Source organism: Heptranchias perlo, chromosome 29 (genome assembly GCF_035084215.1).
Source record: "Heptranchias perlo isolate sHepPer1 chromosome 29, sHepPer1.hap1, whole genome shotgun sequence".
NCBI classification, from domain to species: Eukaryota; Metazoa; Chordata; class Chondrichthyes; order Hexanchiformes; family Hexanchidae; genus Heptranchias; species Heptranchias perlo.
In genome coordinates this window covers 15939649-15964376 of record NC_090353.1, presented here as the reverse complement: position 1 = coordinate 15964376, position 24728 = coordinate 15939649, and the positions used below count along the sequence as shown (strand labels likewise).

Genomic DNA, 24728 nt, shown 5'->3' with positions numbered 1-24728 from the left:
ATGAGAGCAGAGATTAAAAGCTGCAAAAGCCATTCCGTCTTTGTGGCTGATTAGCACTGACCTAGAAGGAAAATTGAACCTCCCTCAAAACTGCTCGGTTGGGGAATAGTTGGAAACAAAATATTTCCCTCCTTTACAGGGAATAAACAAATTATTGTAGCTTTTGCAAAACGAAGAATTTACTTGACTTTGTCCAGGTTGTGGGTGAGTGCGCGAGTTGAACTAGTCAAGAGAGCCTGAAGTTATTCTCTATTGGACATGGAAGGTCTATTAAGTGAGGTGCTCCTCCATGTTTTACTCCTAAATAGCCAGGAGATACCACATCAGTGTGGACAGCACCACTCAGTCCCTGCAGCCTCCTGTTTTCTCATCATATCCTAAGATATGGTTCACATTCTAATCAACAACAACTTACAATTATATAACACCTTTAACGTAGTAAAATGTCCCTAGGCGCGTCACAGGACCTTTAGCAAACAAAATTTGACACTGAGGCATGTAATCACAGAATGATACAGCACAGAAGCAGGCTATTCGGCCCATCGTGCCTATGCCAGCTCTTTGAAAGATCAATCAAATTAGTCCCACTCCTCCGCTCTTCCTCCATAGCCCTGCAAATCTTTCCTTTTCAAGTATTTATCAGATTCCTTTTTGAAAGTTATTATTAAATCTGCTTCCACCACCCTTTCAGGCAGTGCATTCCAGGTCATAACAACTCGCTGCGTAAAAAACTTTTTCTCATGTCACCTCTGGTTCTTTTGCCAATTACCTTAAATCGGTGTCCTCTGGTTACCAACCCGTCTGCCACTGGAAACAGTTTCTCCTTACTTACTCTATCAAAACCCTTCATGATTTTGAACACCTCTATCAAATCTCCCCAAAACCATCTCTACTCTAAGGAGAACAACTCCAGTTTCTCTAGTCTCTCCCTGTTACCATTCTAGTAAATCTCCTCTGTACTCTCTCCAAGGCCTTGACATCTGTCCTAAAGTGTGGTGCCCAGAATTGGCCACAATACTCCAGCTGGGGCCTAACCAGTGTTTTATAAAGGTTTAGCATAACTTCCTTGTTTTTGTACTCTACACCTCTATTTATAAAAAGGCATATAGGACCTGTGGCTTTATCAGCCTTCTCAACTTGTCCTGCCACCTTCAAAGACTCGCACACCCTTGAAAATTGTACCATTTAGTTTATATTGCCTCTCCTCAGTCTTCATAGCAAAATGTATCACTTCACCCTTCTCCGCGTTAAATTTCATCTGCCATGTGTCTGCCCATTTCACCAGTCTGTCTATGTCCTCATGAAGTCTGTTACTAACTTCCTCTGTTGACAACATTCGAGTTTTGTGTCATCTGCAAACTTTGAAATTATGCCCTGTATACCCAAGTCCAGGTCATTAATATATATCAAAGAGAGCAGTGGTCCCAACTCCTACCTCGGGGGGACACCACTGCAAACGTCCCTCCAGTCTGAAAAACAACCGTTCACCACTGATCTGTCCCTTAGCCAATTTCATAGCCACGTAGCCATTGCCCCTTTAATCCCATGAGCTTCAATTCTGCTAACAAGTCTATTATGTGATACTTCGTCAAACGCCTTTTGAAAGTCAATATACACATCAAGCGCACTACGCTCATCAACCCTCTCAGTTACTTCATCCAGGAGCACAATCAAGTTAGTCAAATACAATTTGCTTTTAACAAATCCATATTTTCATTTACTAACCCATATTTTTCCATACTTTCCCTACCGCTGACGTTAGACTGAATGGCCTGTAGTTGCCGAGTTTATCCCTCTCCACTTTTTTGAACAAGTGTAACATTTGTAATCCTCCAGTCCTCTGGCACCACTCCCATATCTAAGGAGGATTGGAAGATTGTGGCCAGAGCCTCCGCAATTTCCACCCTTACTTTCCTCAGCAACCTAGGATACATCCCACCCAGAGCGGGTGACTTTTCTACTTTGAGCGCTGCCAACCTTTTAAGTACCTCCTCTTTATCTATTTTTATCCTATCCACTTTCTCTACTGCCACCTCCTTTACTGTGACATTAGCAACACCCTCTTCTTTAGGCGAAGACCGACGCAAAGTACTTATTTAGTACCTCGGCCAAACCCTCTGGCTCCACAAGAATAAGGAGATATTAGGACAGGTGACCAAAAGCTTGGTCAAAAGAGGTAGGTTTTAAGGAGCGCCTTAAGAGGAGGAGCGAGAGGTAGAGAGGTTTAGGGAGGGAATTCTAGAGCTTAGGGCCGAAGCAGCTAAAGGCACCACCGCAAATGGTGGAGCGACGAAAATCGGGGATGCGCAAGAGGCCAGGTCAGAAGGATGAACCCTATGGGATTCCAGACCTTTGAACCCAAGTCTGGCACTGATCCCTGGCTTTTGGGGTGGAAGGGAACCCACAGCATTTTATATTTTTGGACGTTGATCTCTGTCTAGGGTTCGCTCATTCCACCAGTTAAATAAACTCAAGTGATGTCACTCCACTACCAAACAATGCTTTCATTTCCTCAGTGGAGGGAAGACAGCTTTTCAGAGACTCAAGAAAAAGCCAAGACAATAATTTAGAACTACAGGGTGCCCATCAAACTGGTAACCAACCACATCCTTCAACCTCTTGTATTAGTGAAATAAATAATATAAAACCTTACAAACACTCATTCTAACTGGGGTTACTGAGTAGTGATCAGGAGTGCGAACTCTGACTGATTTTGCTCCTCCCCATCCCTGGGGTCCTGAGGTTAATTGTAATACCCCTACTGACAATCTAACTGGGGTCAGCTAACTCAGCAAGGACCAGGCACCTTCCTGATCTGTATGGCTCAGCTCTGTGGCCTACAGTTGGGTAGAAGATCCTTTTCTTGGCATTTAATATGGCACTTGCCAAGCAGCAGCCCCCTCCCACTTTGGAGCTGTTGCCTGGCACAGTCCCGTGAGTTAAGTTTTCTCTCTTCACCTCCACAATATCTCCCTTTAAGATGTAGATGGTGCGGCAGTAAGTTCTGAGCCACATGCTGTGACAAACAGCCCAAATGTTGAGTTTACAAAGGATTAAGCAAAGGACGTTGCACAGGGATGACAGCAGGAGACAGGTGGTGCATCTTCGTTGCCCAGTTCCTCCCCAACGCACAAATCACTTCCACATTTACTTAATCCGATGTTTGGAAAGAACACGAGTTCCTGACTGAATTATGCAATTGGGAGTTAGCTTACAATGTGTGGTGGCACACTAACCCCCTGGATCCAGTATTAGTGAGGGAAACCATGCTCACAGGACACTCCCGTCTCACCTATTTTAATAACGTTAGCCTCTGATACATAACGGACAGAGGAATTTCAGACAGACCATTCCTATACTAATAATACACCCACAATTTCACCCATACCACAGTCACTGACTTCCTGCTGTCTCACCAGATAAATGCATCATGTGCTGTAGAACTGATCTGTACAGACCTGGAAAGGCCCATCTCAGTCACTGCTCCGGGGCACTGGGGTCAAAGGGGAATTAAAAAAGCCAAAAAAGGTTCCTGCTCCTGATCTACATTCAGTGGTTCCAAAAATACTCATGTGGACAATGGGCGTGGACAGGGTCAGGCTTGGCTGAGGTTAACCCCCCCCCCCCCCCCGACTAGTCAAATATCCTGCTGACTCTTATTGTCTGGGCTTACGTGCCCAGTGGCCACTTGGATGGCAACTAATGCCCATGTAACTGCACCCATGGAGGGGTGGCGGGAAATGGGGTGAATAGATGAAAGGAAATTTAAAAATAAGTTAACCCCCTTCACAAAACTCTAAATCCAATAACACAAAGCCACATGCTGTGACATGGTGGTACTGGGCAGGAAGTGAACGGAGAGCCATGGGGCCCTAATTATAAACTCATCGAACCTGGGATCTTCCTGGTCTGAGTGCTTTTAGCAATTGAGCCATCAGGGCAATTAAAATAATTTTAACAAAGTATGTTTTGTAGGTCAGAGGGGAGACTCACCGTAGCCCAATCGCTAAGTCAACAAACTGTCTTGTGTTTAACGGAGGATGTGAGGGAGTCTGTTACAATAATTCTTTGCCTGTAATGCAACTTAATGATGTTTTGTATTTTACTAAAAGTAACAGATTTTAAAAAAATCTTACATGATCTTTTATATTATCTATTTTACTTACACACACTCATTCTAGCTGGGGTTACTGAGTAGTGATCAGGAGTGGGAACTCTGGCTGATTTTGCTCCTCTCCATCCAAACTTACGGCAAATCACACAAACCTACCCAATTTGTTTTCTCTGCTCTTGAATGAGGAATTTATTGAGTTATTACCACCTGTTTGTCGAGTCATTGCTCGTGTCCTCTGGAGCTCTCTGCCCAGTTTTCTTTGCTGAGCCACCTCCTTTCAACCGTGTCTTCAGTTACCTATCCCCAGCCTCTGTTTCTCTACCGCCACCACCCCCACCTCCCCACCGCCGCCCATCCCAGCCTCTCAATTCCCCTCCCCCTATGTTCTGATTTAGGATTTATCCAACAATGAGGAAACAATGCCAAGAACAGCGCTCTCCGAACTTCCAGGAAAAACCAGAGAACATAAGAAATAGGAACAGGGGGAGTTCATATGGCCCTTCGAGCCTGCTCCACCATTCAATAAGATCATGGCTAATCTTCGACCTCAACTCCACTTTCCTGCTCGATCCCTATATCCCTTGATTGCCCTAGAGTCCAAAAATTTATCCAGCTCAGCCTTGAATATACTCAACGACTGAGCATCCACAGCCCTCTGGGGTAGAGAATTCCTAAGATTTACAACCCTCTGAGTGAAGAAATTCTTCATCTCAGTCTTAAATGGCCGACCCTTCTCCTGAGACTATACCCCCTAGTTCTAGACCTGCCAGCCAGGGGAAACAACCCCTCAGTATCTATCCTGTCAAGCCCCCCCAGAATCTTATACGTTTCAATGAAATCACCCCTCATTCTTCTAAACTCGAGAGTATAGGCCCATTGTACTTAATCTCTCCTCGTAGGAGAACTCTCAGACCAGAGAAGAAGGTGTAATCACCACCTCCAGAGGTGTAATCACAAAGATGGATGCCGAGCCAAAGAGAGAGGTATTAGGAGAGGTGGTCAAAAGCTTGGTCAGTGGGGTGGGTTTTAAGGAGGGAGAGGCAGGAAGATTTAGGGAGGGAATTCCAAAGGTGGGACCTAGGCAGCTGATGGCACAGCCACCGATGGCGGGGCAAAAGGAGGGGGAGATGCACAAGAGGCCAGAGTCAAAGGAAGGGAGAGTTTGGAGGGAGTTGTAGGGTTGAGGAGGTTACAGAGATTGGGAGGGGCGAGGCTATAAAAACAATGATGAGAATTTTAAATTTAAGGTGTTGGGAGCCCGGGAGCCGATGTATATCAGCAAGGACAGGGATGATGGGCGAGTGGGTTTTGGTACAGGATAAGATATAGGCAACAGAGCTGTAGAGTTTACAGGGGGTGGAAGATGGGAGGCCAGTCGTAAGATCATTGGAATAGTCGAGACTGGAGCTGACAAAAGCATGGATGAGAGTTTAGGGGACAGATGGGCTGAGGTAAGGGCAGAGGCAGGTGATATTACAAAAGGTGGAAGTAGGCAGTGTGCGTGATAAGACGAGGTGGGGTCAAAAGCACCAATAGAAATAGTTGCCGGGGAATCAACAGGCCAGATGAGGAGTGTTTAGGGCCTGTAGTTCAGGCACTCCATGATTGTTTAGCCCTAAACTGCATTGTGATTGGTTGATTCACTCTCCAGCCAACTTAGGCATCAAATCAAGAGAAATGAATCCTACAGCGAGAATGATGGGATCATCTACTTATAAATACTCCGTGTCGGGAATGATCCAGGGACTTTATGTTGACCTCTGGCACTCCTGCTTCAATCAGCTCTTCTTCAGTTTCTTCCCCCCATCAAGGTCCAGACTTGTTCTGGATTACTCTCCCACTGCTACCTTGTCCAATGACCATTATAGTGAATATCAACATATCTGACCATTGCAGGCAGAGGGATGCAGCATCACAGCTGAGCCCGGTACACTGGTTTGCATTTAGAGAACTGAACTTTATTCATGGTAGTAAGTTTACTGTCCTCACAAAGTATGGGAAAAGGGAACAGTACTTCCCGCCAGCTGCATTTACTGTTCCCACGACTACAAACAAGGGTTATTTACAAGTCATTTCCAAATCCCTCCATTGGGAATAACAAATCTTGAGGGAGCCAATGGATCCCAGACAAACCTTTGGCTCATCATTAACCTCTTAATTACTGAAGGAATACAGTCCCTCAAGGTCTAGCCAGCAGGATCAGAGGCCTGGGGCAATGGATTTGTGTGTGTCTGCATGTATTAAGGGTAGGATTGCTCCAGAGTTAATTAACCTCCCAACATTCACAGTCTGGGATATCACAAGTTACTTGGACAAGATACCAGGGGCTGTCAGCTGCCGGGATCCCTGGCTCATCACAAGTCAGACCCCGGGGAACCCAGGCCCAGCACATGTCAACATCTTCAAGGGAGAAGAGAAAGAAAGAAATTATTTGCATTTATAAAGCACCTTTCACGTCCTCAGGATGTCCCAAAGTGCTTTACAGCCAATGAAGTATTTTTGAGGCGTAGTCACTGTTGTAATGTAGAAAATTAGAAGAAAAAATAGGGCCAACCATCTGGAGTTTGTCTACTGAGCCAGACAAATGAACTATTACTGCAAGATCTATTGTATCCACTTACATTTCACATTTATCAAATCATAAACTTGTACAGCACTGAAGGGTTAGCCTGGAGTTAACGCTCAGATCCTGGGACCCACAACTTTGACTACGAGGAAAAAATGCTACCAAGTGAGCCAAGCTGGCACTTATGGTTAACAGATATGCCATTCAGTGAACACTAACCGAGCACACTACTGAACAAATCACATATCAACTAACAGGTTGCACACCTGCCAAATCAAACAACTTAGTGAATAAACAGAAATAAAGTCCAGCTTGACAGTGACTCGGTCAGGAAACGCACCAAGTCCGGCTCCGGTACCTCAGACAATCAGCCACTCTTAACACATGAGCATAGAGTAGTGTGTCAGGGGGTATTCGCCTGGGGTGGGGTAACTGGATAGAAAATCAGGAGGAGGAGTTCTGGCTGATTTTGACTCTCCTCACCCAAAACACTGAATAAAAAAATATAGGTTTACATTTATATGGCACCTTTCACAACCTCAGGACGTTCCAAGCGCTTCACAGCCAATTAAGCACTTTTGAAGTGTAATCACTGTTGTAATGTAGGAAACATGGTAGATAATATGTTTTAGCGATTTTGGTTGAGAGCTAAATATTGGCCAGGACGTCGGGGAGAACTCCCCTACTCTTCTTCAAATAGTGCCATGGGATCTTTTATGTGCACCTGAGAGGGCAGACAGGGCCTTGGTTTAACGTCTCATCTGAAAGACAGCGCTTCCAACAATGCAGCACTCCCTCAGTACCACACTTAAGTGTCAGCCTGGATTATGTGCTCAAGACTCTGGAATGGGATTCGAACCTACAACCTTCTGACTCAGACGAGGGGTACCACTGAGGCAAGGCTGACAGTGATGCCAATTATAGTGCTCCTGGCTGAGATTACCTAACCAAGCCAGGCAAAGTAGGAAGATCTCTGGTTTCAGGTTTCATCCTTGCCCTGTATGGAGTTAGCTGAATGTACAGTAGTAGGGGGGGGGATGGGGGGCTACAATTGGCCTCAGTATTGTAGGAATAGGCAGGGAAGGGTGAAGAGGAGGGGAAAAAAGGGGATTTTTTAAAAAAGTGGCTCCTGCTAGAAATTATGGGTGTGTAGCCATCAGGTGAGAATGAGGTTGGACTTGGTGTGATGCCCCATTTGGTAGAATAGTGGGCCACAAGTCATTGTTTAGGCTGACCTAAAGAATGGCTACTTGGGCCCGGTACCATCAGGCAGCTGGTGACCATGGAACCATAGCCCAGTGAGAAGTCAGCACCCTGGAAAGCTGCACTCCCACGAGAGTCAGCTCCTTCAGGACAGGAGGGGAATACTCAAAATAATTCTAAAAAGAAAACTGTGCTCAGTAACAGATCCGGAGTGCGATTGGGAGCTCCAGTGCAGCATTAACTGGACCAGAGGTGGACCTGGGTCACACTCAGCAACAAACACCTGTGTTCACCACACACTGCTTAGGAAACAAGATTTTGTTGGGGTGGGCAGGGGCAGGGAGGTGATAGAAAGAGGAAAGAATTTTATGAATTGAAGGTTTTGCTTTGTTCATTAAATATACAACCTGGTGCTTCAGTTGAAAACATGAGAGCTGCATTATTGGACTAGAAGCTTTGGCCAATTTTTATTTATTTTTTTTTAAAAAGTGCAAGTCTTACAGTAAGACACAATCAGGAGACTGGAATGTTAGAAACAAAAAGACAAAGTAGGCCAAGAAAAAAATTCCTCTCTTGCAGCCACCACAAACCAACGTTTCACATCCCCTTCCAACTGGAGGATGCAGGCTCAAAACAGAAACACATGAATGTGCACGAGGAGGAGGGGGATCTCCTTCGAAAACCCCCCAAGGCCTGGTAGTGAGGCTTAATGATAAAGGTTAATTCTCTGAATTGCTGAAATCACGGTAAAGCAAGCACACGCACAAAGATTACACACAGTGACCCTTACAGAAGAACCACATGGTGATGAAGAGCCTCGTTATTGGGAATATTTTAAATGGGAAAGTCCAGCAGGGCCTATGAGGTCACACTTTTGAAGAGAGCCTTGATGTAGTATAAAACCACATGGCATCACATCTTCCAATAAAGCAATTTAAACAAAAAAGGTTATAATTCACTGTGTGACTATATGTGTTAAAATCTATGGATAGATCTGAGGTGGCAAGTACAACAGAGATCAACTGATTTGCTGAAAATGTCCTCAGTTGAACAGCAGCTGCACTTGCCATTATGACACAGAGTAAACAGATAAAAGTTCCATCTGGGAACTAATTTCTTTTGAAAATTAATGTCACATCTAGCTAGGCTTTAGCTCATGTACAAAGAGAGATCTTTTATTTACAGCCCAGAGACTCTGCACATAAAGCAGCACTCAAGATTAAAAATTAATTTAGCAATTACAAAAAAAAGTTATTGAACCAAAGCAGCTAAGGCACTTAAAAAAAAATCCCAGTTCTTTCAGGCCTAGTATTGTGCTAAAGCCTAAGCCTCTGGAAACCAGGCCCAGGCTGCTCAAGTTGGCAATTGGTCAAGGAGTGAGATTTAGGATCAAAAAGACCGAGCTAGATGGCAAAGCCATTTAAAAAATAAACACTTCATTTACAGCATAATATTTTTCTAAAATAAAATGAGGAAGAGTGAATAGATCTTCAGCCCACTTCCTTAGTTGACTATTTCCAGTTATTAGAGATATTAAACTGTAATCCTAACCAATCCTAGGTACAAGATTAAAAGAGATTTCCAGAATTTTGCGGGAAATTCACACAAATATATGGGGGAAAAAACCAGGAACTAAGCACCGACTTAAAAAAAAAGAGTAATAATGAATCTCTCTCTTCCCCTCCCCCAGACTTCCAATATTTTCTCTTTCTTTCCTGGAGGCGCCACCTCTCACTTGGATGCAGATTTGACTAGCAATGGCCCCCCCTCTGGTACACCACCCAAGTGGCAATTGTGAACATCAACAGGGTATTCAACTGTGAGGAGCATCATAGTGGAGGCTGCTCCTGTGCTTATTTTCCACCAGGGTCACTGGATAACGATCCGAAGCAGGAACTCTTCTGATTTTCCTTAATGCAGAGTTACCGAGGCCAAAGTAACTTCCTTACTGCCAACCTACTTGAGATCAGCTAACTCAGCACAAGTCAGGAACCTGAACTACTTCAGTCACTTCCCTGAGAACATTTGTAGGGTAATTAATCTGACGGAAACCAGGAGATGGTCCTTGGTTTGAAAGTGCCATTTAAACAGGACTACACTAAATGAACAACAATGTTAAATACTGCACAAGGACACGACTGGAAGAGCAGGAACTTGATTAACACTTACAACCACAAACAGGAACTAATGTCCAAGCATTTACAGACCCACCGAGTCCCTACATTGTTGGAATCACTGGCCTTTGTTCAAAGTGCACTGTCAGGTGACCCTGCAAAGCAAACACCTGGACCCCTACCACAGGCACCACATTGATCCTGGGAAGGGAGTTTCACTGGATACAAGTGCAGCAATGGTAAAGAGCTGCTGCAGGCTGCACTCCCATCATGTCTGGCATCTCGGTGTTTCACCATTGCTGGCTCATACGGGCTCTCCATGGACACCGAGAAAGGTTTTGTAGCCAGAGTTTGAGACTGCATGTTGCTGCTTATCTCTGAATTCCCCACCACAATAGGGTGGATTTGGAAGACAGGCTTGTTGGTATCCTAATGCAGAGGCACTTCCGCAATATAAATGGGGCATTAAAGTCACACTGCCTGCACTCGTTCTCTAGATTGATCACAAACCCCCATTTCCTCGTAACCAGCTACAACTTATTTCCTTTCTCAGACAGAACGAGACCAGGGTTTAAAAGGTTAAATTATGAGGACAGGTTGCATAAACTTGGTTTGTATTCCTTTGAGTTTAGAAGGTTGAGTGGTGATCTAATGGAGGTATTTAAAATGATAAAAGGATTCAATAGAGTAGATACGGAGAATTTATTTCCTCTGGTGGGGGAATTCAGAACAAGTGGGCACAATCTTAAAATTAAAAATAGGACATTTAGAAGGGAAATCAGGAACACTTTTTCACAAAGGGTAGTGAAAATGTGGAATTCTTTCCTCCAAAAGGCTGTGGATTTTGGATCAATGGAAATTTTCAAACCTGTGATTGATAGATTTTTATTAGCTAAGGGCATCGAGGGATATGGACCAAAGGCAAGTAAATGGAGTTGAGGTACAGATCAGCCATGATTTAATTGAATGGCGGAACTGCTTCGAGAGGCTGAATGGCCTACTCTTGATCCTATCATTCTCTCCACTAAATGACAGTCTCTACTACCAACCGACCGATTAATCTTGATTTAACACTGCGCTTGCCTTGGAGCAGGTTTCTGGTGGTATTCCCAACAGCCACAGTGCCAATAGGTGACCGAGGTTGTGCTTTGGCCTCAAGGCTCAGGGGGTTATCCTGAAGCGTGGTTTTCACCAGGGCCCCAGACCAGGGGAAGGGGAGGGGAGGAAAGAGGAGTTGTATCCCCAACAGCCAAACAGACACCGCTTCAGGAGGGAGCGCCCGTCTCCAACCATCATCTGTGGCCATTGCTGGTGTGAGTCACTTATTCCGTCTGTGCAGGGTGGTGATGTAGCTTTGCACTCACTGGCCAGTGTGGACTTGCTTTGTCCATCAGGGAAAAGTAGCAGCCTAGAAACACAAAAGGAGTGAATTGCAGCTTTAAAAAGGGACAGTTTTTGGCGATTGCTGTGGAATTCGTCTCACCATATAAATTGGGAGCGGATTTCCCGGGCGCAGCACTGAACATTCATTCTCTGGGAATCACTCAGAGGCCTGCCGTGCACCCTGACCCGTTGGCCAACCACCCCGATCCACCACCGGGCACCCTCAAAGGCGCCTGTTTCTGCTCAGTTTGAACACGCAGCCCAGATATTATTGGCTGTGTTTCCCGCTCAATTTTCAAGCCACATGAGTCTGTGACCCTTGTCCACCTTAAATGCACAGCTGCCCATAGTGTTTGCAAGTGTGATAACCAGGGATCTTTGCAAACTCCCTGCTCATTAAAAAGGTGGTCTTTGCTGGTTCTATCTCTGACCTTCTCTCTGAGCTAGTGACCCAACACCAACTCATCACCCAGCCTTAGGCCCAAATCTGCAGACTAACTTAATCCAATTTTTTTTTTTTAAAAAGAGATTTCTTTCCAGGCTTTCCATTTTCAGATTGCTGCATTTCAGATTAGGTTATAATTCCTTCACCTTAAGGAGACACCGAATTAATATTAAGCCACATGAAAATCATGGATAAATAATCTCTAGCAACCACCAAAATAGGGACAGAGAATAAAAAACCCCAGTGACTCAGCTACCAAAGTTCAGAAAAGCTAACACGTCAAAAAGCAAAGTGCAATTAAAATCAATAAAGTTTGGTGGCAGTAAAAATATATCTTGGTACGAATTCAGATCTGCTGCAGGCAGCGACTCGAGTTGAATCTCTCCCTTAAGCATTATCTGGTCGCTTGCTTTTACACTGCTGTCTCCCACTGCCCTGTATCTAAGTGGGGGTCGGGAGTCTAACAGTGACATGCCTTAGCGATGTGGAGAATCTCCGCTTTAATCTCTCCGAGGGCGGACAGAGTCAACACTGGGCAAAGCATCGTTAGGTTCAGTCCGTAAACTGCTTTGTCCCACGGTAGACAAAACATACAGAACACCAGATACGATGAAAGTCAGTCGGGACAATCAGTTCGACTTCTGTTCGCCCACTGTTAGAAAAAAAAACACACGTACATTAAGCCCACTTGGGTGGGTCCTTACTCAATGTAGAGAGGTTAGCTTCTGCCCAAAATAAATATTAAATCGTCCAAGTCTTTTTTGTGGAAGAATGGCCAAAGAATTCCAAACTATGACACTGGGCCTTCATTCTCTTCGATGTTCAGTACATAAGACCCCTGCTGAGTTGCTTCAACGCACATGTCTGGGTGACATTCTTTAATAGCTGATGTGTTGTGAACATCCTCTGCACCTTCTTTCACTGACTCCTCCAACCGTTGCAGCTTCTGAACCAGCAGTGCTACCACTTGACTTACCAACAAATCAACTACAAGAGCCTCTGCTCCTTCTTCACTCTCACGCAGAGTGTCCATCAGCTGCAAGTCCAGCACCGCAAAATCAAGTGCTTTCAGGGCTGAAAAGGCCAGTCAGAGACTACACAGCAAGTGGTACAGATCTGGCGTGCTGCAATCGCACGCACCTCCTGTATAATGTTGGAAAACCCAACACTGACTCCAAGAATTTCTCCCGATTTTTTGAATTTGATGCACAGCTCCTGTTTTTTTTTTAAAAAAAGACCATTACTCAAATATCAGGAACTTTGGTTCAAAGCTGGGGTCTAATCATCTCCCATTAAATCTAGGATTTCCTTTGCGCCTCTTCCCTCATTAACCATAATACCAATTTCGTCATAAAGACTTACATTTTTATATCGCCTTTCACGACCTCAGGACTTCCCAAAGCGCTTTACAGCCCATGAAGTACTTTTTAAAAAAGTATATAGTTACTGTTGTAATGTAGGGAACGCAGTAGCCAATTTGTACATAGCAAGATCCCACAAACAGCAATGAGATAATGATCAGATCCTGTTTTGGTGATGTTGGTTGAGAGATGAATTCTCCTGGCTGAGGGAAGATTAAAATCACTCAATCACCACGAGGATGTTCAGCACCTCAGCCGGGCTGGCAATCGAGCAAATCCTCAACATCCCATATCCGAGCTGTTACCGGGAAACAACTACTCTCGCCAGTCACTCAAACCGACCACTAACACACACAGTCATATAACAAGAGCCCACAGCATTCCTTTTAATGCAATTCCCTTAGGAGAGCAGTGACTGCTGCTCCTTTCTAACTCTGCCCACTGATTGCAGCCCCCATTTGTGGTGGAGGGGGCTGGGAGAACAGCTGATTTGGGGACCGCGGAACTCACTCCATCAAGATCAACAATCCCTAAAACCAGGTGTTCTGCCAGACCCCGCACAAATAGGGATCTGGAAACACCGCCCGCCCTCACAGAAACCACGCGGTTGGTAACGATAATTACCAACATTCCCCAGTATGGAGACCAGAGAAAATAAACTGACTGAAAACATAGCACCTGGCGATGGGCTTCCCATCAAATAAATAACAAAGCGTGGTGACTGACCTATTGAGGAAACAGTACAAGCTTTTTTTTTTAAAGCTGGGAGAAAATTCGAGCAAAAGCCACCTCACTTCTGGGGTCTTTGGGCAACCTGAAAATAGGGATGAGGGGGGCAGTTGGTGTTTTTTCCTTCTGCAGTATGACGCCGTGCAGAAGGATATCATAGAATCTTACAGCACAGGAGGAGGCCATTTGGCCCATTGTGCCTGTGACAGCTCTTTGAAAGAGTTATCTAATTAGTCCCACTTCCTTGCTCTTTCTCCATAACCCTGCAACTTTATTCCCCCTTCAAGTATATATCGAACTCCCTTTTGAAAGTTACTATTGAATCTGCTTCCACCACCCTTTTAGGTAGTGCATTCTAGATCATAAAAACTTGCTGTGTAAAAAAAATTCTCATCTCCCTTCTGGTTCTTTTGCCAATTATCTTAAATAATAAACCACTCGGCTCCAGACCTCATTACAGCCTTGGTCCAAACATGGACAAAAGAGATGAACTTCAGAGGTGAGGGGAGAGTGACTGCCCTTGACATCAAGGCAGCATTTGACCGAGTGTGGCACCAAGGAGCCCTCGTAAAATTGAAGTCAATGGGAATCAGGGGGAAAACGCTCCAGTGGCTGGAGTCATACCCACCACAAGGGAAGATTGTAGTGGTTGTTGGAGGCCAATCATCTCAGCCCCAGGACATTGCTGCAGGAGTTCCTCAGGGCCATGTCCTAGGCCCAACCATCTTCAGCTGCTTCATCAATGACCTTCCCTCCATCAGAAGTTCAGAAATGGGGATGTTCGCTGATGATTGCACAGTGTTCAGTTCCATTTGCAACCCCTCAAATAATGAAGCAGTCCGAGCCTGCATGCAGCAAGACCTGGACAACATCCAGGCTTGGGCTCACAAGTGGCAAGTAACATTCGCGCCAGACAACTGCCAGGCAATGACAATCTCCAACAAGAGAGAGTCTAACCACCTCCCTTTGACATTCAACAGCATTACCATCGCCGAATCCCCCACCATCAACATCCTGGCGGTCACTATTGACCAGAAACTTAACTGGACCAGCCATATAAATACTGTGGCTACGAGAGCAGGTCAGAGGCTGGGTATTCTGCGGCGAGTGACTCACCTCCTGACTCCCCAAAGCCCACTTGATTGGCACCCCATCCACCACCCTAAACATTCACTCCCTTCACCACCGACGCACAGTGGCTGCAGGGTGTACCATCCACAGGATGCACTGCAGCAACTCGCCAAGGCTTCTTCGACAGCACCTCCCAAACCCGCCACCTCTACCACCTAGAAAGACAAGAACAGCAGGTACATGGGAACACCACCACCTGCACGTTCCCCTCCAAGTCACACACCATCCTGACTTGGAAATATATCGCCGTTCCTTCATCGTCGCTGGGTCAAAATCCTGGAACTCCCTTCCTAACAGCACTGTGGGAGAACCTTCACCACACGGACTGCAGCGGTTCGAGTCGGCGACTCACCACCACCTTCTCAAGGGCAATTAGGGATGGGCAATAAATGCCAGCCTCGCCAGCGACGCCCACATCCCATGAATGAATAAAAAAAAGTGTGCTCTTTTACCGACCCTCCTGCCAGTGGGAACAGTTTTTCCGATCAAAATGATTCATAATTTTGAACCCCTCTATTAAATAGATAATTAATATATACATCTCAATATATGTGGGTAAAGACCTACAGTACAAAGCTGCCCCTAATTAAACACTTATTAGCAATCTCACTCAAGAAAGGAAACAGGGTGGCCAGTGTGGGAAATGGAAAAATGTCACATTGGTGCAGAAGCAGAGTTTGGGATTGAGACATATTGTTGGGCTAGAAAGTGCTTTAGTCCTATGCTACACCTACAACCAGATGAAAATGATGGGCAGAAAAAGACCAACTGGTCTATCGAGCCTGCCCCACACAGGCATCGTGATTAGACACCCTCTACCCTCCCAGCAGCCATGTAATCTCCTGGGAGAGGCAAAAAAGGTAAGAACCCACGGTCAATTAGGGAAATAAATTCTGGCAAAACCTGTGTTTGATGCGGTCACTGGGGACATGATTCTTACCTCAAGCCGGGAACTCAGTGGGTGGGTAGATAATCACGTGGGAAACCCGAAAGTGAGCATGTCAGAATCTGCGATTGCAACTACATTGAAGGTACTTAATTTTATTTCCGGGTTTCGTACCTCCAAGCTGAGCGGGGGGCATGCTGCGCATCTGAAGTCCACTATTTATAGGGCCACTGCAAAAATGGATTTGGGAGGAGAAATGAGGCAGTGAAGTGACGGATACACAGGAGAAAGGCAGCACCCGGGTTCTCGGATGCGTCACTTGAAGTACTGCTGGGTGCTGTGAGACGCAGAAGGGAGGTCATCGACCCAAGGGACTAGAGGAAAAAACCTGGTTCTGCCACCAAGGCAGCGTGGCTGGAGGTGGCAGATGAGGTGAGCAGCAGGAGCACAGTGCCCAGGTCTCGGCTGCAGTGCAGGAAGCCTCTTAATGACCTAACCAGGTTGGGAAAGGTGAATACATTTGCTGATTCACCCACATCCTGTGTTGTGCAACAACCACACACCTCCCCACCCCCCCCCCCCCCACCCCCTGCCAAAACAAACTCTGTGTTGGCAAGCCTACTCTATCACAATGCTCCTTACACCCACTTAAGTTTCGGCAACAACCATCCTTCACTTTCTATGCTCTTCCTCACCTCCGCATTTATGCATCCACCACTGCCGCTCATCTCAGTCCTGATGCAAAGTGATGCATCTGTCTGATAGTCACCCTCTTTTGCATCTGTTTCATAGAGGGCCTCACCCAAAGCAATGCATCTATCGGGTGAATACAGCACTTTCAGTCACTCACAGGTCTGTTCTTTCGCCTTTCTTGGGGGAAGAGAGAGTGCAAATCACAAGATAGAGCTCAAGGACTGGAGGTGGACCATCACAGATAGTCCAGCTCACAGATACAGAGGAGGAAGCCAGGGAGATAAGTGGGACAGTTCCACTCCTATCCATTGGAGATGGAGAGACTGGGAACCTGCAGATGCCTAGTGACAGAACTTAAAACATCTTTCACACAGATCATGACTTTATTTCATCAATGACTGAACTCTGACAGACCTGAGTTCGGTAATTGGCAAGATTGTAACTTTGTCGCTTGTCACCGATGAATAATTAATATTGCTTTCTGTTGTCTTCCAGGGCCTTCACGCGCTTAAGAAGAATGTGGTGAGATGGAAGAACATCAATTTCTCAGAAGATCTCATTCCTTCTGAGGATGCACCATCACAGGATAGACAGCCATGCACCAGTGTAGATACTGGCACTTTGGTGGGTCCTGTTCACCAGATAGTTGGGTTGTCACCTGGTGATTCACCACTCAAGTGAGCACAAGCAGACACTGGTGGCAGGGGCAGCTGCGGAGAGTCTGCATCGGAGGGCCAACTCCTCGCCAAGCTCTGCTCAGCTGGACACAGATGCTGAATCCCAGGGGCCATCATTGAGAAGGAGAATGATTGAGGTAAAGCTGCACCTTTGGAGTTACTGGAAACTGTGTCACACACACTCTCCACAATAGCGGAGAGGATGGAGGAGTCCAACACTAACACTAATGGATTGTTGTTGCAGGTAAGTGCGAGAATGTCTGCAATGGAGAGATTGGCAGTCTCCACTGAGCTTCAAGCACGGCTCTCAAATGAGTCTATGCAGGCCATGACCATGGCCGTGCAGACTCTGGATGCCAACATGTCTACTGCCTTAAACAGGATGACATACCTTATTCATGGCCTTACAAGGCATCACTGTTCTGCACCAAGCTACTCTCCAGCAGAGTGGTAGGAGTGATGTGACCCTGGCCCAGTAGAGGGATGTTGGCGAGAGGGGACATGGAAGTGGGATCTCCACTCAAAGCACTCCTACTTCTCCAATCACCTTAAATCTATGTCCTCTGGTTCTTGACCCTTCTGCCAATGGGAACAGTTTCTCTCTATCTACTGTCTAGAACCTTCATGATTTTGAATACCTCCGTCAAGTCACCTCACAACCTTCTCCGTTGCAAGGAGAACGACCCAGCTTCTCCAGTCTATCCATGTAACTAAAGCCCCTCATCCCTGGAACCATTCTAGTAAATCTCTTCTGCACCCTCTCTAAGGCCTTCACATCTTTCCTAAAGTGCAGTGCCCAGAGCTGGAGACAATACTCCAGTTGTGGCTGTCTATAACTATATTTACAAATTATTTTAATATTGTACCTTTCACTTCCTGGTTTTCAAGTTTCAAGCCTGCAGAGATTTACACAGCTTGTCAAAAATGCTCAGATTGCAGGAGAGAGATCACTCCTCTCACTTCTCCCATCGGTCCTAGCTTCGCTTGAATGCTGGGCTCGTCTCATTCGAGGAATTGCACCCAGTAAAGACCGTGGCAAGTTAGTGGGTTAGTATAAATCTCTGGAGCGAAGAGCACTGTTGGTTCGCCGCTCCAAGCAATTTCTGCCCCATTGTTCATTATTTTTTTATATTTTGGCACATTGCATCTGTTGATTATCACCACTACCACATCTTGCCCATTATTGCATCCTGAGGGTCCAGTTGCCCTTTCATTTGCTTCATCATGAATGCCAATACATGACGATACAACTATTGCACATTCACCCAATGGGTATGTGTGGTTGAAGGACTGTTTTGTGCAAGGGAAGGGGTTGGTGGTTGTGACAGGAGGCCTGAATATGTCAATTACTTTAATTTGCAACTTTCATTACGCGAACCTGTGAGGAATGAGGGCATCCCTGACATCAATGTGCGTGGATAGTCTGGTTATGGGTGCCCTATCTTCATTTTCCTCCTCCTCCTTGTCCTCTTCCTCAATGTTGCCGCCAGCAGATGAGTGCCCTGCACATGTGGGAAGCCAGACAGACAGGCAAAACCCACTGCCCCCTCATTCTGGCTGATATCGTCGTGGGCGAAGTTCACGTAATCAGCAATCAGCCCATCCATCACCCGCCTTATACACTTATGTGCAGACAATTGACACACCCATGAGATGTCACCTGGAAGGACCCAGAAGCAAAGAAATTGAGGGCAGTGGTTACTTTCACTGCAACAGGCAATGCGTGGACACCAGGTCCAGCTATTCCTCAAGGAGGCTGCAGGTGTCTGCGACCACCCGCCGATTCAATCTGAGCCTGCATAGGCACTGCTCCCAGGAATCTCAGCTTCTGCCTGTATACCCTTTCACGTGGGTAGTGCCTCCTGTGATATTGGCCCTTCTGTTGGTCCCCTCTCTGCTGTTCTCCAGGTCCTTGCTCCGCACCTGTCTCTAGCACCTGCAGATCCCGACACAGCACAACGTGGATGGCCATTTTCCTCTTCCTCAAATAGTCTCTGGAATACATCCATTGCGTGCCCCATTCTGATCTTGTCAGTTTGAGACTCCAAAGCCTTCTCAACAAAGAACTCAGTCTCAACACAAGAAGAACCCTCAGCCAAACATTCGCTTGAGAGAACTGAGAGACCAGCTGCATTGCCTGAGCTTTTATTGAGATGTGTCAATCGCAGGTTTAATCGCCTCTGTTTCACTGGTGAGATTGAGAAGCCATGGGAAACCCTTGAAGGTGAGGTTAAAGTAATTTCAGACTTAGAAGCCACAAAAAAAGTACCTCAACTATTTCAATGATGTTAATTCCCCCTTTAACAATACGCCCGCCAGCATTAAATGGGGACGCGACTTCCGGGTTTCAGATGTGCGTGGGCATCCAAATGCACCTGGGTTAAACCTGAAAGTTGGTGCATTGAAACCGGGTTGCAGTCCTGCTTCAAAAAGCGGTTATTTTAACCTCCCACCTGCCCCAAACTCACCGGTTCTTTGGGGTTAAAATTACCACCTGGGTGTCTGAAATAGGAAGAGCTCCATTTCCAGAACAAACATTCCTCACCTTGATGACAACAATCTTTTTTAAAAGAAAAAGATAAGTTGCCCTACCTGCTGTTTTATCTCTCGTTGTGCTCAGACTACTTGGGTGGCCCACAGATCCTGTTTCCCCAGTGCAAATCCTCAGGTGAGATCATGCAACCAAAATAAAAAACTTTCAGGGTCTGACTTTCAAACAGCTGGTTGTTTGTCGGCAGCCTCCAGTGCCATGGAATCTGCCGCAAGATTTGAAGGGGTAGGTTCTAGGCCAAGGAGAGTCTTGTGGTATTACAGCCACTCGCACCCAAGGGCACCTGTACCTAAAGCAGGTCCAAACAACATGCTGTTGCATTGTTTACACAGACTGCCACCTAATGTTGTGTCAGTAAACATGACACTGAGCTCACTACCTCAGGACCTTGCCCTGTGCTGGTTGGGATCTTTTGGAAAAGGGTCCTCCAGCAATGAGAATAGGAGGGTAAATTCCAGAGCTGAGCTGAGTACAGTTTAAGTCACAGTGGATATCAGGCAATAGGAGAACTTCAGGTCAAATTCTGTCAGAATTTTTAGCATCCCTGGTTGAACACTCTCTGATGAGGATTGTGCTTTTTACAAAGGCTGTAACAGTCAACGCATTTCGGCTACATTTACCTGCAGCCAGTGGCAGCCCCAGCCATGGTCCCAGCCTTTGCCACCAGTGCTGCAAGGTGAACTGCAGCTTTGTAAACACTGCCACTGTTATCAGAAGCCGCTGGGGTTGAAAAAGGACATGGGCGGGGCAGCCCATTATACCACGCGCGGGATTTTCAGCCTATTAAAAGGCAATGGAATGGAATATCAGGCGGAGCCTTCAACAGGCAACCAATGCAGTACTGCCTGTTTTGACCCCGCCCCGTCCAATTTTCCCCCCACTGACTCAGGCCACTGGCGCAGGCCCAGCTACTCATACAGACCAAGTGATTTGCACATCACCCCAATCATCGCCACCAGCACCATGCAAGTCCTGTGATATTATTTCCCCAATCACTTGTCGGCACAGATCCACCAGAGAATGATCACTAAAATCAGAAACCTTGAGTGTGCAGATTGGTCTACGCCCAATTGGTTTTCCACTCCAATATAAAAAGGGCAGAGCAGAGCTCACACCACCAGCACCAGCTCTGTAAATATAAAGGGAGGGCGAGAATTCTCACATCTCAGAACCACCATCTTTCAACTGCAGGGTGTCAAGTGATACAAAGGCACAGATTTTGGATTTTTTTTTTAAGGGGGTAGAAAGAGAAAGATGAGTAGGTTGTTGGCCACGAAGTTTACACAAATACAGGAGTGAAATGTGTAAAATTGTTGTTGCGGAGGAGCTTGTGGAGGAGGGGAAAGGACACAATACACATCCACTTCAGACAGCACCAAGTCGTTAGGTTTGATGCATAAAACACCAATGTGGTTTCAATGTTAAGATGACTTTTTGGCCTTGATTAAAAATAGTAGGGCTACAGGGAAAGTTTGTAGTCTGGTTGGTCAGTGTTTCTCTGAACTTCCCTCTGTCATTCCTCCTATGCTCCAACTTCCCCATCTTACACAATCCTCCCTCTCCCTACATCCTGAAACCAAGACTCATTGCACCATCTTCTGATCTTTCCCAAGATCTCAAACCGGTGCAGTAACTTCTTTCCCTCACTCTCCTCTTCCTCCTACAATCTACAGACTTTTAAAACCCAAAATCTATCACCTGTCCATCATTTCCTCACTTTCAGTCCTACCATCCACTCTTGATGGGTTCCTGTGCTGTGGGCCTGGTCCCTTCACTTATGTTTCTCCGTTTTAAAAAGCAAAGATTAAGTCGCTTGTTTAGCTCAGTGTTAAGACATCTGATTGCACAGTGGAAATATAAAAAGGGAAGGGGGGGGTGGAATTTACAACTTGAGCAGCTCACCATCCTGGACTACATACATTTCCCTCCCCCAGTTTTTGCCCTTCCTCTCCCAGAGATGTTGTTTCTTGCTGGGAGACAGGTTCCCCAGACAACCATTACCTGCCCCTCTCCCCCATACCTCACCCAAGCAGCCATTCTTCATGTGTGAGCCTAGACAGACAGTGAGCTTCAGCTTTTGAGGGCACCACAGCCAAGCCCGATCCTGTCCTTAAGGGTCAGCCTTGGCCCAGCACTCTCATCCCCGAGTTGGAAGATTGTGGGTACAAATCCCACTCCAAAGACTTAGCACATAATCTAGGTTGACACTCCAGTGCAGTACTGTGGGAGTGCTGCACTGTTGGAGGTGCCATCTTTCGGATGAGACTTTAAACGGAGGCCCAGTCTGCCTTCTCAGGTAGCGTAAAAGATCCCATGGCACAAGTCGAAGAGGAGCAGGTGAGTTCTCCCCGGTGTCCTGGTTGATATTTATCCCTCAACCAACATCACTAAAACAGATTTATGTAATTTATCTCATTGCTGTTGGGGGGACCTTGCTGTGCGTGTTTCCCTACATTACAACAGTAACTACACTTCAAAAAGTATTTTGTTGGCTGTTAAGTCATTTGGGACATGGGATGTGAAAGGCGCTATATAAATGCAAGTCCTTGCCCAAGATCTACACAAACTTTTCACTGTGGTCAAGTATCTTAATGGTGAGGGATTGTAGCCCCTCATTGTCCCCATACTGAGATCAGCTAATTCAGCACAAGGCTCTAAAAACTTGTAAATCATTTTGACTTTTTCCCTCATTACTTGATAAGCGACAGTTAAAAAGGTCTTCAACAATGGAAAATCTAGCTCTGGTTTGATATCAATTGCAAGGACACTGACATAAGGAAGTTTAATACTTCATTCATGACAGCACAGAGAACGAGTGTAGGGGGATAGAAGTCCCTCCCATCAGTTGACCAGCCACCTCGTGGATCCCAGAAACAAGATGAATAAAAGAGAACGAAAAAAACCCCAGACATTCACCCCGGGTCACCATCTACCCCTGAAAAAACAGTAAAATCACACAGCAAACAAAGATTTTCAGGAGAGGTCAAAGCGTCCTCTTTCTATTAAGGTGCACTGACACCGCTTAAAGCAAAGCATGTAGGAAATTAACTTTCACTTTTTACAAAAAAAGTCACCGCCCACCAGATCTCGGGTAAAGATTCCCAACTCTTCGGGTTGGAGCGAGAGTTAAATTGTCGCAGGCACAGAGAGAGAATTAACCGAGGATCGAGAGCGAGAGACAGATGGGGGTGGAAGATACAGAAAAATACTTAATCTAATATAATCTTGCAGCAGCAGCAAGCGGGACAACGCCCAGAGAGGCTACTGCGAAAAAAAACAAGTCAGAAAAAACAGCCATCAAAAAGTCACCTTACCAGTAACATGAAGCAACGCTGAGCCCACAGACAATTACAAAGTTACCTGAGGCCGGATTACAAAACAAAAAGCGGTTCCTTCAGACTCTTCAAAATTCCAAATTAAAAGTTAAACTTACTCTATTTTTCACCTCTGCTGTTAAACCGTACGAGGGTCCGACGTTAAACTGTTTGCTAGACATGCTGTTCAAGACTTTATAATGTTACTTTAAACCCAGGCTGTACGCAGTTTCTTTTTTTAAAAATGCAGAAAGCAGTGAAGTTTCTGTGTCCTTTTGATCAGTTTCAACAGCGAGTGAATTTCACCTCGAGTTTCTCTTCCCCGCCCGCTCAGCGCGCACACGCCCATATATGGGCAGAAACTTGACAAATTCCAGGCTGGGCTGCTCTGGTCTCCCCTCCTCCAATTCTGTAAATCTTTGGGAATTCACTGAGAAAGCTGCAGGAAACTGACGTCAAGCAATCACATCACGTTTTCATACCACCCAAAACATACCGCAGAAAAGTAACGATATAGCGAGGCAAGGAGTTAGTGCAGCCCAGGTGGATTTAAAAAAAAAGTATTATCTGGAGTTAAAAACAGAAAATACGCAGCGGCTCTGTCAACAAAAAACAGGTTGATGTCTCAAGCAGGGAACTAACGAGGAAGTTAGAATTTTTCACACGGAGGGTGATTAGACCAAAGATTGCTTTACCACAAGTAGTTACTGAGCCATAGACCCGAACATGATCTTAAAGGGAATTGGACCTGTATTTAAGAAGAGTTTAAGGAAAGAGCAGGGAATGGGATTAGGGTAGATGAGTGGCTGAAGAGCCAGCCCCAGCACGGATGCAAGTGGCTGAAGAGCCTCCTTCTGTGCTGCAGATTCTGAAATTCTATATTATCATAATTCAAGGACATCAATTTACATTTCTCACAGACAATACTTGTCTAATTATAGAGGCATTTAGAACATTGTTTTTTTTTCTCCGCTACCTCATCCAAGTGACTATTCTTCATCTGTAAATCTAGTCAATGAATATTGGGAGGCTATTCGTCCACAGGGGCCTCACATCTGATCCAAAGCATGTCTTAATCCAATACACACAGACACACACTTTCCAGCAGGGATAGCAATCAGGAGCAAGAACGCTGGTTGATCGTTTCCTTCACTAACCCAGCGGTGCTGAGTTCAACTGCAACACCCCAATGTTCAGGTGCCCAGTGTGACACAGGCCAGGAAGGCCCCAGGTTCAATCCCTGGTCTGTGCAGCGTTAACTATTCTTGGCAGGCTGGTGGTAGGGATGGTACAATTGGCCTCAGGTTAGGGAGATTAAATCAGCCAGGGTTCCCACTTGTGACTGGTCCTGCTAGAAACGAGCATGTGGCGATCAGGTGATGCTTTTTACAGTGGAATAGCCTGCCAATACTCACCATCTGGGATTAAACATGAAGAATGGCCATTTGGGCAGGGCAGTGTTGGGAACTGTACTCCAGAAAGGAGTCAGCACCTTCAGGGGAGATGGGGAAAAAAACTGGGAAAGAATTAAAACTGAAAAGCACTCTGACAGGCAAAGATT

At 45.8% G+C, this 24728-nt stretch overlaps 1 protein-coding gene across 1 annotated transcript in view; it reads right to left on the bottom strand.

The window, feature by feature from the left end:
* The window catches only part of LOC137299423 (calponin-2-like), a 44354-nt gene extending 20778 nt beyond the window's left edge, over positions 1–23576 (bottom strand). Inside the window, exon 1 of the mRNA XM_067968157.1 lies at positions 23287–23576. Coding sequence (XP_067824258.1) covers positions 23287–23349 — 63 coding nt within the window. The 5' untranslated portion in view covers positions 23350–23576. The remainder of the gene's footprint in view (positions 1–23286) is intronic.
* Positions 23577–24728: the final 1152 nt, after the last annotated feature.